We start from the raw sequence: 19954 nt of genomic DNA, 5'->3' as shown, positions 1-19954 counted from the left end.
CCAATCGGAATTTTGGAAATCCTAATTTGAATTTCAGGAATCTTGGTTGGAATTTTGGGAATCTCCTCTAGAATTTTGGGAATCCCTGTTGGAATTTTGGGAATCCCTGTGGAATTTTGGGAATCTGGGTTGGAATTCCAGGAATCCTAGTCTGAATTTCGGGAATCTCCTGCGGAATTTTGTGAATTCCCTTTGGAATTCTGGGAATCCTGGTCTGAATTTCGGGACTCCTGGTTGGAATTCTGGGAATCCTGGTCTGAATTTTGGGAATCCCTGTGGAATTTTGGGAATCCTGGTCGGAATTTTGGAAATCCTGGTCTGAATTTCGGGAATCCCTTCTAGAATTTTGGGAATCTGGGTTGGAATTCCAGGAACCCTGGTCTGAATTTTGGGAATCCCGGTTGGAATTTCAAGAATCCCTGTTGGAATTTTGGGAATCCTGGTTGGAATTTTATTAATTCCCTTTGGAATTTTGGGAATCCTGGTCTAAATTTTGTGAATCCTGGTCTGAATTTCAGGAATCCCTGTGGAATTTCGGGGATCCCGGTTGGAATTTCATTATTTCCCTGTGGAATTTGGGGAATACTGCGGAATTTTGGGAACGCTCACCCGGAAGCCGCGCAGGTGTCCCCGCAGGCCGCGCTCGGCCCCGCTGAGGCTCCAGGTGACGCGGACGCTGGAGCTGTTCAGGATCTCCACACCCACGTTCTCAGGGTACACCAGCGGAACTGCGGGGGGGACACCGGTGAGACCCCCCAAAATACCCCAGAGAGAGAGGAGACCCCTCCAAAATCCCACCCCAGAGAGAGGGGACCCCACCCCAGAGAGAGAGACCCCCAAAATACCCCAGAGAGAGAGGGGGGAGCCCCAAAAATACCCCAGAGAGAGGAGAGACCCCCCCAAAATCCCACCCCAGAGAGAGGAGAGACCCCCAAAACACCCCAGAGAGAGGGGGGAGCCCCAAAAATACCCCAGAGAGAGGAGAGACCCCCCCAAAATCCCACCCCAGAGAGAGGAGAGATCCCCAAAAATACCCCAGAGAGAGGGGGGAGCCCCAAAAATATCCCAGAGAGAGGAGAGACCCCCCCAAAATCCCACCCCAGAGAGAGAGGGGACCATCCTAGGGAGAGGGACCCCCCCAAAAATACCCCAGAGAGAGAGGAGGGACCCCCAAAATCCCACCCCATAGAGAGGAGAAACCTCCAAAAAATACCCCAGAGAGAGAGGAGAGACCCCTCCCCAAAATCCCACCCAATAGAGAGGGGACCCCACCCCAGAGAGAGGGACCCCCAAAAAAATATCCCAGAGAGAGAGGAGAGACCCCCAAAAATACCCCAGAGAGAGAGGAGGGACCATCCTAGGGAGAGAGACCCCCCCAAAAAATACCCCAGAGAGAGAGGGGAGACCCCCAAAAATCCTCCCATGGAGAGGAGACCCCACCCCAGAGAGGGGGGAACTCCCCAAAACCCACCCATAGGGAGAGAGGACCCCCCAAAACCTGCCCGTAGAGAGGGGACCCCCCCCCGATAGAGAGAGGGACCCCCCAAATCCCTCCATGGAGGGGACCCCGCCTTTTCTCTCCCAAATCCCCGAGATTTGGGGTCTCCTCCACTTGGGTCTCCCACCACCCCCAGATTTGGGGTCTTTCAGCACCCCCAGATTTGGGATTTCCCCCCCCAGATTTGGGATTTCCCTCCCCAGATTTGGGAATTCCCCACCCCCACCCCCAGATTTGGGATTTTCCCTCCCCAGATTTGGGATTTCTCCCCAGATTTGGGAATTCCCCACCCCCACCCCCAGATTTGGGGTGTCCCTCCCAGATTTGGGATTTTCCCCCCCAGATTTGGGATTTTCCCCCCAGATTTGGGATTTCCCCCCCAGATTTGGGATTTCCCCCCAGATTTGGGATTTCCCCCCAGATTTGGGATTTTCCCCCCAGCACCCCCAGATTTGGGGTGTCCCCCCTCCCCCCACCCCCATGAGGATATTTTGGGGTCCCCCCCAGCCCCCCAAACTCACGATCCTCCCCGGAATATCCGACCACCGTGGGGGGCTCGGGGCCTTTCCCGGCCTCGTTCACGGCCTGGACCCGAATCTCGTAGGGGGTGAAAGTTGGGGTGTCCCTGACCACAAACGGGGGGTCCCCGACCGTGGCCTCGGCCCAGCGACCCCGGCCCTGCTCCAGCGGCCGCCACTGCACCCGGTACCGGAGCTGGGGGGCGTTCCAGTCCCCGGGGGGCAGCGCCTGGGGGGGAAAACACCCCAAAATTATCCCTGAACCCCAAAATCCAACCCTAAATCCAGCCCTGAACCCCTAAATCCAGCCCTGAACCCCATCCCGGTCACTGCACCCGGTACCGGAGCTGGGGGGCGTTCCAGTCCCCGGGGGGGAGAGCCTGGGGGGAAAAATATCCCTGAACCCCAAAAATCTGACCCCAAAATCCCCAAAATCCAGCCCTGAACCCCATCCCGGTCACTGCACCCGGTACCGGAGCTGGGGGGCGTTCCAGTCCCCGGGGGGCAGAGCCTGGGGGGGAAAAATATCCCTGAACCCCAAAATCCAACCCTAAATACAGCCCTGAACCCCTAAATCCAGCCCTGAACCCCAAATCCCGGTCACTGCACCCGGTACCGGAGCTGGGGGGCGTTCCAGTCCCCGGGGGGCAGCGCCTGGGGGGGAAAAATATCCCTGAACCCCAAAATCCAACCCTAAATACAGCCCTGAACCCCTAAATACAGCCCTGAACCCCAAATCCGGTCACTGCACCCGGTACCGGAGCTGGGGGGCGTTCCAGTCCCCGGGGGGGAGAGCCTGGGGGGGAAAAATCATCCCTGAACCCCAAAATCCAACCCTAAATCCAGCCCTGAACCCCTAAATACAGCCCTGAACCCCAAATCCGGTCACTGCACCCGGTACCGGAGCTGGGGCAGTTCCAGTCCCCGGGGGGCAGAGCCTGGGGGGAAAAATCATCCCTGAACCCCAAAAATCTGACCCCAAAATCCCCAAAATCCAGCCCTGAACCCCATCCCGGTCACTGCACTGGTACCGGAGCTGGGGGGCGTTCCAGTCCCCGGGGGGCAGAGTCTGGGGGGGAAAAATCATCCCTGAACCCCAAAATCCAACCCTAAATCCAGCCCTGAACCCCTAAATACAGCCCTGAACCCCAAATCCGGTCACTGCACCCGGTACCGGAGCTGGGGGGCGTTCCAGTCCCCGGGGGGGAGAGTCTGGGGGGGAAAATCATCCCTGAACCCCAAAAATCTGACCCCAAAATCCCATAAATACAGCCCTGATATAGCCTTAAATAGAGATCCTAAATAGAGACCCCAAATCCCGGTCACTGCACCCGGTACCGGAGCTGGGGCAGTTCCAGTCCCCGGGGGGCAGCGCCTGGGGGGGAAAAATCATCCCTGAACCCCAAAATCCAACCCTAAATACAGCCCTGAACCCCTAAATCCAGCCCTGAACCCCAAATCCTGTCACTGCACCCGGGACCGGAGCTGGGGGGCGTTCCAGTCCCCGGGGGGCAGCGCCTGGGGGGGAAAGCACCCCAAAATTATCCCTAAAATACCCTAAATCCAGCCCTGAACCCCAAAATCCAGCCCCAAATATAGCCTTAAATAGAGATCCTAAATAGAGACCCCAAATCCTGTCACTGCACCCGGTACCGGAGCTGGGGCAGTTCCAGTCCCCGGGGGGCAGAGCCTGGGGGGAAAAATCATCCCTGAACCCCAAAAATCTGACCCCAAAATCCCCAAAATCCAGCCCTGAACCCCATCCCGGTCACTGCACCCGGTACCGGAGCTGGGGGGCGTTCCAGTCCCCGGGGGGAGAGCCTGGGGGGGAAAAATCATCCCTGAACCCCAAAATCCAACCCTAAATACAGCCCTGAACCCCTAAATACAGCCCTGAACCCCAAATCCGGTCACTGCACCCGGTACCGGAGCTGGGGGGCGTTCCAGTCCCCGGGGGGGAGAGTCTGGGGGGGAAAATCATCCCTGAACCCCAAAAATCTGACCCCAAAATCCCATAAATACAGCCCTGATATAGCCTTAAATAGAGATCCTAAATAGAGACCCCAAATCCCGGTCACTGCACCCGGTACCGGAGCTGGGGCAGTTCCAGTCCCCGGGGGGAAGGGTCTGGGGGGGAAAACACCCCAAAATTATCCCTGAACTCCAAAATCCAGTCCTAAATACAGCCCTGAACCCCAAAATCCGGCCTGAAATCAGCCCTGAACCCCAAAAATCTGGCCCCAAAATCCCCAAAATCCGGCCTGAAATCAGCCCCTGAACCCCAAAATCCGGCCCCACAAATCCCCCCCAGGACCCCCCAAAAAGGGTCAGGGACCCATAAAATCCCCCCCAGGACCCCCCAAAACCCCCCAGGACCCCCCAGTCAGGGTCAGAGACCCCCAAAATCCCCGCAGGACCCCCCAAAAATCACCTCAGGACTCCTCCCCAACAACCCAGGACCCCCCCAAAAAGGGTCAGGGACCTCCAAAATCCCCCCCAGGACCTCCCAAACCCACCCCAAATCCCTTCTGAGTCCCCTCAAATCCCCCAGGACCCCCCAAAAAGGGTCGGGGACCCCCCAAAGGCTCCCAGGAGCCCCCAAAATCCCCCAGGACCCCCCAAACCCACCCCAAATCCCTTCTGAGCCCCCCAAACCTTGTCAGAACCCCCCAAACAAACCCCCAAATCCCTCCAGGACCCCAAAAAGCCCCCCAGGACCCCTCAAAAAGGGTAGGAGACCCCCCAGATCCCCTCGGGACATCCTCCAAACCCTTAGGACTCCCCAAAAAGGGTCAGGGACCCCCAAAATCCCCCCTGGGATTCCCCAAAAAGGGTCAGAGACCCCAAAATCCCCCCCAGGATCCCCCAAAGGCTCCCAGAACCCCCCAAATCCCTTCTGAGCCCCCCAAACTTCCCCCAAACCCCCCCAGGATCCCCCAAAATCCCCCCAGGACCCCTCCCCAACCACCCAGGACCCCCAAAAAAGGGTTGGGGATCCCCAAAATCCCCCCAGGACACTCAAACCCACCCCAAAATTCCCCCAGGACCCCTCCCCAACGACCCCAGGACCCCCCAAAAAGGGTCGGGGATCCCCAAAATCCCCCTGGGACCCCCCAAAATTCCCCCAGGACCCCCCAAATTCCCCCCAGGACTCCCCAAAATCCCCACAGACCCCCCAAAATTCCCCCCAGGACCCCCCAAATCCCTCCCAGACCTCCCAAAATTCCCCCAGGACCCCCCAAATCCCTCCCAGACCTCCCCAAATTCCCCCAGGACCCCCCAAATCCCTCCCAGACCCCCCAAAATTCCCCCAGGACCCCCCAAATCCCTCCCAGACCCCCCAAAATTCCCCCAGGACCCCCCAAATCCCTCCCAGACCTCCCCAAATTCCCCCAGGACCCCCCAGACCCCCCGTACCTCCCAGGTGATCACCAGGTTGTTGGTCTCGTTCCCCTCCCCCTTGACCCCCATCGGGTATCGCTCCGGGGCTGCGGGAAAAGGGGGGGAGACCCCCAAAAAACGGGTCAGGGACCCCCAAAAATGGGTCAGGAAGTCCCAGAAATGAGTCTGGGATCCCAAAAAATGGGTCAGGGAGTCCCAAAAACGGGTCAGGGAGTGTTTAGGATATTTTTGGGGTAATTTAGGATATTTTTACAGGATTTTTTTTTGGGGATTTAGGACATTTTATGGGATTTTTTTTGTCTCTCACCAGCGGGTTCAGTACTGACGGCCTCACTGGGCTCAGGGTTATTGTTACTTTGTTATTATTATTATTATTAATAATAATAATAACAATAACAATAATAATTTGTTATTATTACTTGAGGATATTTGGGGGATAGTTGCGATATTTTTGGGGGGTATTTTAATAGGATTTTTTGGATTTTGGGGTAATTTAATGGGATTTTTGGGGGGTAATTTAATGGGATTTTTGGGGTAATTTAATGGGATTTTGGGGTAATTTAATGGGATTTTTGGGGGGTAATTTAATGGGATTTTTTTGGGCATAATTTAAAGGGATTTTTTGGGGTAATTTAACACATTTTTTGGGGGGATTTAGGATATTTTTGAGTCATTTAATGGGATTTTTTTGTGGTTTAGGACATTTTGGGGTAATTTAATGGGATTTTGGGGTAATTTAATGGGATTTTGGGGTAATTTAATGGGATTTTTGGGGGGTAATTTAATGGGATTTTTTTGGGCATAATTTAAAGGGATTTTTTGGGGTAATTTAACACATTTTTTGGGGGGATTTAGGATATTTTTGAGTCATTTAATGGGATTTTTTTGTGGTTTAGGACATTTTGGGGTAATTTAATGGGATTTTGGGGTAATTTAATGGGATTTTTGGGGTAATTTAATGGGATTTTGGGGTAATTTAATGGGATTTTGGGGGTAATTTAATGGGATTTTTGGGGGGTAATTTAATGGGATTTTGGGGTAATTTAATGGGATTTTGGGCTGATTTAATGGGATTTTGGGCTAATTTAATGGGATTTTGGGGTAATTTAATGGGATTTTTGGGGGGTAATTTAATGGGATTTTGGGGTAATTTAATGGGATTTTTGGGGTAATTTAATGGGATTTTTGGGGGGTAATTTAATGGGTTTTTTTGGGCGTAATTTAAAGGGATTTTTTGGGGTAATTTAACACATTTTTTGGGGGGGATTTAGGATATTTTTGAGTCATTTAATGGGATTTTTTTGTGGTTTAGGACATTTTGGGGTAATTTAATGGTATTTTGGGGTAATTTAATGGGATTTTGGGGTAATTTAATGGTATTTTGGGGTAATTTAATGGGATTTTGGGGTAATTTAATGGGATTTTTGGGGGGTAATTTAATGGGATTTTGGGGTAATTTAATGGGATTTTTGGGGTAATTTAATGGGATTTTGGGGTAATTTAATGGGATTTTGGGGTAATTTAATGGTATTTTGGGGTAATTTAATGGGATTTTGGGCTGATTTAATGGGATTTTGGGCTAATTTAATGGGATTTTTGGGGGGTAATTTAATGGGATTTTGGGGTAATTTAATGGGATTTTTGGGGTAATTTAATGGGATTTTGGGGTAATTTAATGGGATTTTGGGGGTAATTTAATGGAATTTTTGGGGTAATTTAATGGGATTTTTGGGGTAATTTAATGGGATTTTTGGGGTAATTTAATGGGATTTTGGGGTAATTTAATGGTATTTTGGGGTAATTTAATGGGATTTTGGGGTAATTTAATGGGATTTTTGGGGGGTAATTTAATGGGATTTTGGGGTAATTTAATGGGATTTTTGGGGTAATTTAATGGGATTTTGGGGTAATTTAATGGTATTTTGGGGTAATTTAATGGGATTTTGGGCTGATTTAATGGGATTTTGGGCTAATTTAATGGGATTTTGGGGTAATTTAATGGGATTTTGGGGTAATTTAATGGGATTTTTGGGGTAATTTAATGGGATTTTGGGGTAATTTAATGGGATTTTGGGGGTAATTTAATGGAATTTTTGGGGTAATTTAATGGGATTTTTGGGGTAATTTAATGGGATTTTTGGGGTAATTTAATGGGATTTTTGGGGTAATTTAATGGGATTTTTGGGGGGTAATTTAATGGGATTTTTTGGGCATAATTTAAAGGGATTTTTTGGGGTAATTTAACACATTTTTGGGGGGATTTAGGATATTTTTGAGTCATTTAATGGGATTTTTTTGTGGTTTAGGACATTTTGGGCTAATTTAATGGGATTTTGGGGTAATTTAATGGGATTTTGGGCTAATTTAATGGGATTTTGGGGTAATTTAATGGGATTTTTGGGGTAATTTAATGGGATTTTTGGGGGGTAATTTAATGGGATTTTGGGCTAATTTAATGGGATTTTGGGCTAATTTAATGGGATTTTTTGTGGTTTAGGACATTTTGGGCTAATTTAATGGTATTTTGGGGTAATTTAATGGGATTTTGGGCTAATTTAATGGGATTTTGGGCTAATTTAATGGGATTTTTGGGGTAATTTAATGGGATTTTTGGGGTAATTTAATGGGATTTTGGGGTAATTTAATGGGATTTTTGGGGGGTAATTTAATGGGATTTTTTGGGGCATAATTTAAAGGGATTTTTTGGGGTAATTTAACACATTTTTTGGGGGGGATTTAGGATATTTTTGAGTCATTTAATGGGATTTTTTTGTGGTTTAGGACATTTTGGGGTAATTTAATGGGATTTTGGGGTAATTTAATGGTATTTTGGGCTAATTTAATGGGATTTTTTTGGGATTTAGGACATTTTATGGGATTTTTTTGTCTCTCACCAGCAGGTTCAGTGCTGACGGCCTCGCTGGGCTCGCTGGGCTCTCCCCTCCCGTATCCATTGACCGCCAGGACCCTGAACCGGTACCGGCCGTACGGGGACAGCCCCAGCTGAGCCCAGCGCCGCCCCCCCGGCACCGTCAGCACCTCCTGGAACCGGCCCGGCGAGAAAATCCCCTCCTCCTGCTCCACCACCAACTCTGCGGGGAGGAGAGGGTTAAAGTGGGTCAGAAAATCCTGAAAATTCCCGAATTCCAAATGCCTGAAATCCTAAATTCCCCTCCTCCTGCTCCACCACCAACTCTGCGGGGAGGAAAGGGTTAAAGTGGGTCAGAAAATCCTGAAAATTCCCGAATTCCAAATGCCTGAAATACCCCAAATCTCCTCCTCCTGCTCCACCACCAACTCTGCGGGGAGGAAAGGGTTAAAGTGGGTCAGAAAATCCTAAAAATTCCCGAATTCCAAACCCTGAAATGCCCCAAATCTCCTCCTGCTCCACCACCAACTCTGCGGGGAGGAGAGGGTTAAATTGGGTTAGAGAATCCTAAAAATTCCCGAATTCCAAATGCCTGAAATGCCCCAAATCCCCTCCTGCTCCACCACCAACTCTGCGGGCAGGAAAGGGTTAAAATGGGTCAGAAAATCCTAAAAATTCCCGAATTCCAAATGCCTGAAATCCTGAATTCCCTTCCTCCTGCTCCACCACCAACTCTGCGGGGAGGAAAGGGTTAAAAATTAACTGAAAATCCCAAAATTCCCAATTCTGAAATGCCCCAAATCTCCTCCTGATCCACCACCAACTCTGCGGGCAGGAAAGGGTTAAAATGGGTCCTAAAATTCCCGAAATTTCCAAATTCCAAACCCTGAAATCCCCAAATTCCTCCTCCTGCTCCACCAGGAACTCTGCGGGCAGGAAAGGGTTAAAAATTAACTGAAAATCCCCAAATTCCCAATTCTGAAATGCCCAAATTCCAAATTCACCCTCCTCCTGCTCTGTGGAGAGGAAAGGGTTAAAATGGGTCCAAAAATTCCCAAAATTTCCAAATTCCAAAACCCTGAAATGCCCAAATACCAAATTTCCCAAAATCCAAATCCCTGGAATTCCCCAAATCCCAAAATCCCCAAAATCCCTAAAATCCAAACCCTGAAATCCCCAAATTCCAAAATCCCAAATCCATGGAATTCCCAAATCCCTGAAATTCCCAAATCCCAAATTCCAATTCCTCCTCCTGCTCCACCAGGAACTCTGCGGGCAGGAAAGGGTTAAAAATTAACTGAAATTCCCCAAATTCCCAATCCTGAAATGCCCCAAAATCCCAAATTCCTCCTCCTGCTCCACCAGGAACTCTGCGGGCAGGAAAGGGTTAAAATGAGACCCTAAAATCACCAAAATTTCCAAATTCCAAACCCTGAAATTCCCCAAATCCCCCCCTCCTGCTCCATCACCAACTCTGCGGGCAGGAAAGGGTTAAAAATTAACTTAAAATCCTAAAAATTCCCAATTCTGAAATGCCCCAAAATCCCAAATTTCTGCTCCACTGCAAACTCTGCGGGGAGGAAAGGGTTAAATTGGGTCCCTAAAATCCTGAATTTCCCAAATTCCAAACCCTGAAATGCCCCAAATCCCAAAATTCCCAAAATCCCAAAATCCCCAAAATCTCAAACTCCTGCTCCACCAGGAACTCTGCGGGGAGGAAAGGGTTAAAAAAAAAAAAATCCAAAATTCCCGAATTCCAAATCCCTGAAATCCCCAAATCCCAAACTTCCCCATTTTTTCCCCATTTTTCCTCCAAAACACCCCCAAATTTCCCCCAAATCTCCCCCTAAACCCCCACAAAATTCCTCCCAAATACCTCCAAATTTTTCCAAAAATTCCCAAAATTTCCCAAACTCCCCCAAATTCCCCCATTTCCCCAATTTTTCCCCCCATTCCCCCCCATCTTCCCTTCATTTTTTCCCAATTTCCTCTATTTTCCCCCTATGTTTTCCCCTATTTCCCCCATTTCCCCCCATTTTCTCTTCATTTTCCTCTATTTTTTTCCTATTTCCCCCCATTTTTTCCCATTTTCTTTTCATTTTTCCCCCTATTTTCCCCCATTTTCCCCATTTCCCTTTCCCCCATTTCTCCCCCCATTTCCCCCCCCATTTTCTCCCCCCATTTTCTCTTCACTTTTTCCACCCATATTCCCCATTTTTCCCATTTCCCCCCCCATTTTCTCCCCATTTTCCCCCTCTTTTTTCTTCATTTCCCCCCATTTCTCCTCCCATTTTCCCCTAATTTTTCTCCCATTTTTCCCCATTTTTCTCTTCACTTTTCCCTCCATTTTTCCCCAATTTTTTCCCCATTTTTCCCCATTTCTCCTCCCATTTTCTCCCCATTTTCCCCCATTTTTTCCCATTTTCCCCTAATTTTTCTCCCATTTTCCCCTATTTTCTCTTCACTTTTCCCTCCATTTTTCCCCAAATTTTTCCCCATTTTCCCCCCATTTTCCCCCCCATTTCCCCCCCATTCCTCTTCCCATTTCCCCCCATTTTTTCCCATTTTCCCCTAATTTTTCTCCCATTTTCCCCTATTTTCTCTTCACTTTTCCCTCCATTTTTCCCAAAATTTTTCCCCATTTCCCCCCCATTTCTCCCCCCATTTTCTCCCCCCATTTTCCCCATTTCCCCCTAATTTTTCTCCCATTTTTCCCTATTTTCTCTTCACTTTTCCCTCCATTTTTCCCCCAATTTTTTCCCCATTTTTTCCCCATTTCTCCTCCCACTTCCCCCCATTTCTCTCCCCCATTTCCCCCCCATTTTCTGTTCATTTTTTTCCCATTTTCCCCCATTTTTCCTCCAAATTTTCCCCAAATTTCCCAAAAATTCCCCCTAAAACCCCCCCAAATTTTTCCAAAAATTCCCAAAAATTCCCAAAACCCCCCCAAACCCCCCAAACCCCCCAAATTTCCCCCCAATCCCCCCAAATCCCCGAGTGCCGTTTCCTCACTGGTGACGGGGCTGTTGTTGTCCTCGCCCGGGGTCCAGGAGAGCCGGACCTGCCGCTCCCCGAGCGCCTCCACCGACACCCCGCGGACCCGCCCCGGCCGCCCTGGGGGAGAGAAATCAGCGTGAAATACGGGAAAATATGGGGGAAAATGGGGGGGAATATTGGGGGGAAATTGGGGAAAATTGGGGGAAAAAATAGGGAAAAAATAGGGAAAAAATAGGGGGAAAATAGGGGGGAAATAGGGGAAAATATTGGGAAAAAATAAGGAAAAAAGTAGGGGGAAAATTGGGGAAAAAATTGGGAAAAAATAGGGGGGAAATTGGGGGGAAATGAAGATAAAATAGGGGAAAATATTGGGAAAAATAGGGGGAAAATGAAGATAAAATAGGGGGGAAAATAGGGGGAAAATAGGGGGAAAATAGGGGGAAAATGAAGATAAAATAGGGGAAAAAATAGGGAAAAATAGGGGGAAAATTGGGGAAAAATGAAGATGAAATAGGGGAAAATATTGGGAAAAAATAGGGGGAAAATAGGGGGGAATTGGGGAAAAATAGGGGGAAAATAGGGGGAAAATAGGGGGAAAATGAAGATAAAATCGGGGAAAAATTGGGAAAAATAGGGGGGAAAATAGGGGGAAAATGAAGATAAAATAGGGGAAAAATGAAGATAAAATAGGGGAAAATATTGGGAAAAAATAGGGGAAAAATAGGGGGAAAATAGGGGGAAAATAGGGGGAAAATAGGGGGAAAATAGGGGGAAATAGGGGAAAAATAGGGGAAAAATAGGGGAAAATATTGGGGAAAATAAGGAAAAAAATTGGGGAAAATAGGGGGGGAAATAATGGGAAAATATTGGGGAAAATAAGGAAAAAAATTGGGGGAAAATAGGGGGGAAATAAGAAAAAAAAATGGGAAAAAAAGGGAAAAATAAGGGAAAAAAATTGGGAAAAATAAGGAAAAAATGGGAAAAAAATAAGGGAAAAATAGGGGGAAAATTGAGGGAAAATAGGGGAAGAATGAAGATAAAATAGGGGGAAAATAGGGGGAAAAATAGGGGAAAATATTGGGGAAAAATCGGGGAAAATAAGGAAAAAAATTGGGGGGAAAATAGGCGGGAAAATAAGAAAAAAAAATGGGAAAAATAAGGGAAAAAATGGGAAAAAAATAAGGGAAAATAAGGGAAAAATTGGGGGAAAATTGGGGGAAAATGAAGATAAAATAGGGGAAAATATAGGGAAAATAGGGGGAAAATAGGGGGAAAATTGGAGGAAAAATAGGGGAAAAATAGGGGGAAATTGGGGAAAAATGAAGATAAAATAGGGGAAAATATTTGGGAAAAAATAGGGAAAAAATAGGGGGGAAAATAGGGGGAAAATGAAGATAAAATAGGGGAAAAATGAAGATAAAATAGGGGAAAATATTGGGAAAAAATAGGGGGAAAATTGGGAAAAAATAGGGGAAAAATAGGGAAAAATAGGGGAAAAATAGGGGAAAAATAGGGGGAAAATAGGGGAAAAATAGGGGAATATATTGGGGAAAATAAGGAAAAAAATAGGGGAAAATAGGGGGAAAATTGGGAAAAATAGGGGGAAAATTGGGAAAAAAATAAGAAAAAATGGGGGAAAATTGGGGAAAAAATGAGAGAAAATGGGAGAAAATAGGTGAAAAAATGGGGAACAATGAGGGGGAAATGGGGGAAATAAAGGAGAAAAATGGGGGAAATGGGGAGGAGAAATGGGGAAATGGGAAAAAATAGAAGAAAATAAGGAAAAATGGGGAAAAAAGGGAAAAATTGAAGAAAAAATAGGGGAAATGGGAGGGAAATGGGAAAAATAGGGGGAAAATGAGAGAAAATGGGGGGGAAAAGGGGGGAAAATGGACGGGGAAAATGAGAGAAAAATGGGATAAAATGAAGAGAAAATGAGAAAAATACGGGAAAAATTGAGGAAGGGGGAAATGAAGAGAAAATAGGGGGGGAAATGGAAAAAATAGGGAAAAAATGAAGAAGAAATGGGGAAAAAATAATGGGGGAAATTTTAGGGTCCCCTCCCCATTTCTGAAGTTCCTCTCCCATTTTTTGCATCCCCCCTCCCCATTTTTGAGGTTCCTCTCCTCATTTTTTTGATCCCCCTCCCCATTTTTGGATCCCCCTCCCCATTTTTGGGGTCCCTTCCTCATTTTTTCAGGTCCTTTTCCCCATTTTCATGTCCCCTCCCCATTTTCGGGGTTCCCCTCCCCATTTTTTTGGATCCCCCTCCCCATTTTTGGGGTCTCACCCACGACCCTGAGCTCGGCCTCGGCCTCGGCCGCGTCCAGTCGTGTCCAGGCGCGGCACCGGAACCGGCCCTGGTCCTGATAGTCCACTGAGGCCACGGTCAGCGTGTCCCCGGACACCGAGAACCTGGGGGACCCCAAAAATCATCCTGAGACACCCCAAAATCCATCCTGGGACACCCCAAATCCACCCCAAATCCTCCCTGGTCCTGATAGTCCACTGAGGTCACTGAGAGCGTGTCCCCGGACACCGAGAACCTGGGACACCAAAAATCATCAAATCCCATCCTGGGGAACCCCAAAATCCACCCCAAACCCACCCCAAATCCTCCCTGGTCCTGATAGTCCACTGAGGCCACGGTCAGGGTGTCCCCGGACACCGAGAACCTGAGACACCAAAATACATCCCAAAATCATTCCTGGGACCCCCAAAATCCACCCCAAATCCTCCCTGGTCCTGATAGTCCACTGAGGTCACGGTCAGGGTGTCCCCGGACACCGAGAACCTGGGGGACCCCAAAAATCATCCTGAGATCCCTAAATACACCCCAAAATCCATCCTGGGACCCCCCAAATCCTCCCTGGTCCTGATAGTCCACTGAGGCCACGGTCAGCGTGTCCCCCGACACTGAGAACCTGGGGGACCCCAAAAATCATCAAATCCCATCCTGGGGAACCCCAAAATACACCCCAAAATCCTTCCTGGGACCCCCAAAATCCACCCCAAATCCTCCCTGGTCCTGATAGTCCACTGAGGTCACGGTCAGCGTGTCCCCGGACACCGAGAACCTGAGACACCAAAAATCATCAAATCCCTTCCTGGGACATCCCAAATTCACCCCAAATCCCTTCCAGGATCCCCCAAACCCTTCCTGGGACCCCCAGGACCCCCCTTAACCCCCCAAATCCCTTCTGGGACCCCTGAAACCCCCCAGGACACCCCAAATTCTCCCAAATCCCTTCTGGGACCCCCAAATCCCACTGAAACCCTCCTGGGACCCCCAGGACCCCCCAGTCCCCCCTCACTTGTCGCTGTCGGGGGTCTCCAGCACGGGGGTCCCGTCCCGCAGCCACAGGACCCCGCGGGGCTCCAGCCCGGGGTCAAAGGTCGCGCGGCAGGTGAAGGTCACCGACTCCCCTTTCTTGGCCGTCACCCCCTGGGGGGGCACCTCGATCCGGGTGGCGCCTGGGGGGGAAATGGGGGGTCGGGGGGGTCCCAGGAGGGATTTGGGGGTCCCAGGAAGGGTTTGGGTGGTCCTGGAAAGGTTTGGGGAGGATTTGGGGAGGATTTGGGGGTCCCAGGAGGGGTTTGGGGGGTCCCGTCACCCCCTGGGGGGGCACCTCGATCCGGGTGGCGCCTGGGGGGGAAATGGGGGGTCAGGGGGGTCCCAGGAGGGGTTTGGGGAGGATTTGGGGGTCCCATCACCCCCTGGGGGGGCACCTCAATCCGGGTGGCACCTGGGGGGGAAATGGGGGGTCGGGGGGGTCCCAGGAGGGGTTGGGGGTCCCAGACCAGACTTGGGGGGTCCCAGACCAGACTTGGGGGGTCCCAAATGAACTCGGGGGTCCCAGGCTGTTCTTGAGGGATCCCATCCCGGATTTGGGGGGTCCCATGCCAGGTTTGGGAGGTCCCATATGGACTCAGGGGTCCCAGATGGACTCGGGGGTCTCGGACCAGACTTGGGGGGTCCCAGGCTGGTTTTGGGGGGTCCCAGACCAGACTCTGGAGTCCCAGATGAACTCAGTGGCCCCAGGCTGGTTTTGGGGGGTCCCACACCAGATTTGGGGGGTCCCATGCCAAGTTTGGGGGGTCCCCGATGGCCTCAGGGGTCCCATCCTGGATTTGAGGGGTCCCAGACCAGATTTGAGGGTCCCAAACCAGATTTGGGGGGTCCTAGATGGCCTCGGGGGTCCCAGATGAACTCGGGGGTCTCGGACCAGACTTGGGAGGTCTCAGGCTGTTTTTGGGGGGTCCTGGACCAGACTTGGGGGGGGTCCTCGATGGCTCTGAGGGTCCCATGCCGGGTTTGGGGGTCCCATGCTGAGTTTAGGGATCCCATACTGGTTTTGGGGGGTCCCAGACCAGACTTGGGGGGTCCTAAGCCAGGTTTTGGGGGTCCCAGGCTGGGCTGGGGGGTCCAAGATGGACTCAGTGACCTCATGCTGTTTTTGGGGGGTCCCGAGCCGGGTTTGGGGGTCCCAGATGGACTCAGGGGTCCCAGGCTGCTTTTGGGGAGTCCCAAGCTGGGTTTGGGGGTCCCAGACCAGGCTCAGGGGTCCCATGCTGGGCTCAGGGGTCTTGGGCTGGTTTTGGGGGGTCCCAAGCCGGGTTTGGGGGTCCCATGCCCAGGTTTGGGGTCCCTCACCCCTGACGTCCAGGCGGGCGGTGACACTGGCGTTGCTGTGGGCGTTGTGGGCCCGGCAGGTGAAGCCCCCCGAGTCCCCCCGGCCCAGGGGGCCCAGCCGGAGGGTCCCGTTGGTGAAGGCGAAGGCGCGATCGTCCTGCAGGGCCGGCTCCTGGCCTGGGTTAAACCTGGGGGGAAACAGAGATTAGGGGATTTGGGGGGGATTCAGGGGGATTTGGGGGGGTTTGGGGCAGTTTTGGGGGGATTTGGGGGGGTTTGGGGCAGTTTTGGGGGGATTTGGGGGGATTTGGGGGGATTTGGGGGGATTCAGGGGGATTTGGGGGGTTTGGGGCAGTTTTGGGGGGATTTGGGGGGATTTGGGGGGATTCAGGGGGATTTGGGGGGGTTTGGGGCAGTTTTGGGGGGATTTGGGGGGATTTGGGGGGATTCGGGGGGATTTGGGGGGGGTTTGGGGCAGTTTTGGGGGGATTTGGGGAGGTTTAGGGGGGTTTGATGGTCCTGCAGGGTGGGCTCCTGGGCCAGGTTTAGCCTGGGGGGGCACAGAGAGGGGATTTGGGGTGGGTTTGGTGCTGTTTTGGGGGGATTTGGGGGGTCTGATTGTCCTGCAGGGCGGGGTCTTGAGCTGGGTTTAACCTGGGGGGGAAACAGAGATAAGATTCTGAGGGGATTTAGGCAGTTTTGGGGGGATTTCAGGCTGTTTTGGGGGGATTTAGGGGGGTTTAGGGGGCATTTGGGGCAGTTTTGGGGGGTTTTAGGGGGGATTTGGGGGGTCTGATCGTCCTGCAGGGCCGGGTCTTGAGCTGGGTTTAACCTGAGGACAGGACAAAAAGAGGATTTGGGGGGAATTCAGGAGGGTTTGGAGCAGTTTTGGGGGGATTTGGGGCAGTTTTGGGGGGATTTGGGGGGATTTGGGGCAGTTTTGGGGGGTTTTAGGGGGGATTTGGGGGGTTTGATGGTCCTGCAGGGTGGGGTCTTGGGCCGGGTTTAGCCTGGGGATAGGACAGAGAGGGGATTTGGGGAGATTTGGGGGGGATTCAGGGGGATTTGGGGCGGTTTTGGGGGGTTAGGGGCAGTTTTGGGGGGATTTGGGGGGATTTGGGGCGGTTTTGGGGGGTTAGGGGCAGTTTTGGGGGGTTTTAGGGGGGATTTGGGGGGTTTGATGGTCCTGCAGGGCCGGCTCTTGAGCTGGTCTTAACCTGGGGATAAACCTGAGATCAGAGAGGGGATTTGGGGGGGATTTGGGGGCGATTTCAGGGGGATTTTGGGGGATTTCGGACTGTTTTGAGGGGGATTTGGGGCAGATTTGGGGGGGGTTGATCGTCCTGCAGGGCGGGGGTCTGGGCCGGGCTTAACCTGGAGGCACAGAGCAAAGATTTGGGGAGGGGATTTGAGGGGATTTGGGGCAGTTTTGGGGCGGTTTTGGCTGGATTTGGGGCAGTTTGGGGTGAATTTCTCTGGATTTGGGGCAGTTTGGGGTGAATTTCTCTGGATTTGGGGCAGTTTTGGGTGACTCTGGTCTCACCACTCCACGGCGGGCGTGGGGTGCATTTGGGACAGTTTTGGGGCGGATTTTGCTGGATTTGGGGCAGTTTTGGGGCAATTTGGGGCAGTTTTGGGGTCCTGGGCTGTCTCACCACTCGACGGCGGGCGCGGGGTGGATTTGGGGCAGTTTTGGGGCAGTTTTGGATGGATTTGAATCAGTTTTGTGGCAGTTTTGGGCCAATTTGTTCTCACCACTCGATGGCGGGCGTGGGGTGGATTTGGGGTGAATTTGGCTGGATTTGGGGCAGTTTTGGGGCAGTTTTGGATGGATTTGGGGCAGTTTTGGGTGACTTTGGTCTCACCACTCGATGGCGGGCGTGGGGTGCATTTGGGGCAGTTTTGGGTGAATTTGGGGCAGGTTTTGGGCAGTTTGGGCTGGATTTGAGGCAGTTTTGGGGCTGTTTTAGTTGAATTTGGGGCAGTGTTGGGGCAGTTTTGGGTGAATTTCCTCTCACCACTCTATGGCGGGTGCGGGGTGGATTTGGGGTAGTTTTTGGTGAATTTGGGGCAGTTTTGGGGTGAATTTCTCTGGATTTGGGGCGGTTTTGGGGTGAATTTCTCTGGATTTGGGGCAGTTTTGGGTGAATATCTCTGGATTTGGGGCAGTTTTGGGTGAATTTCTCTAGATTTGGGGCAGTTTTGGGGCAGTTTTGGGTGACTCTGGTCTCACCACTCCACGGCGGGCGCGGGGTGGATTTGGGGTGAATTTGGGGCAGTTTTGGGGTGAATTTCTCTGGATTTGGGGCAGTTCTGGGTGACTCTGGTCTCACCACTCCACGGCGGGCGCGGGGGCCCCGAAGCTGCGGCAGTGCAGGAACACGGTTTGGTTCTCCACGGCCTCGTACAGCGCCGAGTCCGGGGTCAGGATCTGCACCGGCAGCTCTGGGGGGGTAGGGGGGTCAGGGACCCCAAAATCCACCCCTGGGACCCCAAAATCCTTCCCTGAGACCCCAAATCCCTCCCTGGGATCTGCACCGGCAGCTCTGGGGGGGTAGGGGGGGTCAGGGACCCCAAAATCCACCCCTGGGATCCCAAAATCCTTCCCCAGGATCCCAAATTTCCCCCCCAGGATCTGCACCGGCAGCTCTGGGGGGATTGAGGGGGTCAGGGACCCCAAAGTACCCCCCTGGGATCCCAAAATCCTTCCCTGGGATCCCAAAATCCCACCCTGGGATCCCAAAGTCCCCTCCTGGAACCCCAAATTCACACCCTGATCCCCCACAGGGGTTCAAATCCATCCCCAAGATCCGAAATCCATCCCTGGACCCCAAAATCCCTCCCTGAGACCCCAAATCTGCATCCTGGGACCCCAAAATCCCTCCCTGGACCTCAAAATCCTCCCCGGGACCCCAAATTTGCACCCAGGACCCCAAATCCCCCCCTAAGCATCCCCGCTGTCTCCATGGCAACAGGTACCCTGTGCTGCTGGGACTGGTTGCCATAGCAACCACAGGAGGGTGGTGTTGCCATGGGAACCATCACTAAGGGGCTGCTGTGGGGGGCACGGTTGCCATGGGGATGTGGTTGCCATGGAGATGCCATGGGGGTGGGTACCACACCCAGACAATGCTGTTACCATGGCAACTGTCACCATGGCAACACCATCAGCATGGTAATGCCATCAGCATAGCAACAGTCACCATGGCAACACCGGCACTACAGCAACACCGGCACTACAGCAACAGTCACCACGGCAATAGTCACCATGGCAACGCCATCACCATGGCAACACTGTCACCATGACGATGGTCACCATGGCAACGCCATCACAATAGCAACAGCGTCACCATGGCAACGGTCACCATGGCAATCACCACCATGGGACATCATCACCATGGCAACACTGTCACCATGGCAACACTGTCACCATGACGATGGTCACCATGGCAACGCCATCACAATAGCAACAGCGTCACCATGGCAACGGTCACCATGGCAATCACCACCATGGGACATCATCACCATGGCAACACCGTCACCATGGCAACACTGTCACCATGACGATGGTCACTATGGTAATGCCATCACAATAGCAACAGCATCACCATGGCAACGGTCACCATGGCAACACCATCACCATGGCAATCACCACCATGGGACATCATCACCATGGCAACGCCGTCACCATGGCAACACTGTCACCATGACGATGGTCACCATGGTAACGCCATCACAATAGCAACGCCGTCACCATGGCAATCATCACCATGGGACATCATCACCATGGCGACGCCTTCGCTATGGCAAGGGTCACCATGGTGACACTGTCTCCATGGCAACGGCGACCATGGGACATCATCACCATGGCAACACTGTCACCATGACAGCACCATCACCATGGCAACCGTCACCATGGGATATCATCACCATGGCAACACCATCACCATGGCAACGCTCACCATGGGATATCATCACCATGGCAACACCGTCATCATGGCAACGGTCACCATGACAACACCATCACCATGACAGCA

The 19954-nt window shown here is 51.4% G+C and overlaps 1 protein-coding gene across 1 annotated transcript in view; it reads right to left on the bottom strand.

Moving 5' to 3' along the window:
• Positions 1–19954, bottom strand: part of L1CAM (L1 cell adhesion molecule) — a gene marked incomplete at both ends in the record, with an annotated part of 58390 nt that overhangs the window by 16749 nt on the left and 21687 nt on the right. The window contains 9 exons of the mRNA XM_083881438.1: positions 610–728; positions 2020–2245; positions 5434–5504; positions 8313–8510; positions 11300–11401; positions 13575–13699; positions 14599–14758; positions 15939–16105; positions 18251–18362. Coding sequence (XP_083737564.1) covers positions 610–728; positions 2020–2245; positions 5434–5504; positions 8313–8510; positions 11300–11401; positions 13575–13699; positions 14599–14758; positions 15939–16105; positions 18251–18362 — 1280 coding nt within the window. The remainder of the gene's footprint in view (positions 1–609; positions 729–2019; positions 2246–5433; positions 5505–8312; positions 8511–11299; positions 11402–13574; positions 13700–14598; positions 14759–15938; positions 16106–18250; positions 18363–19954) is intronic.

The sequence above is a fragment of the Zosterops lateralis genome (assembly GCF_965231275.1).
Source record: "Zosterops lateralis genome assembly, chromosome: 33".
NCBI classification, from domain to species: domain Eukaryota; kingdom Metazoa; phylum Chordata; class Aves; order Passeriformes; family Zosteropidae; genus Zosterops; species Zosterops lateralis.
Note: the sequence above shows the minus strand (reverse complement) of the source record. Positions and strands in the feature narration are given on the sequence as shown.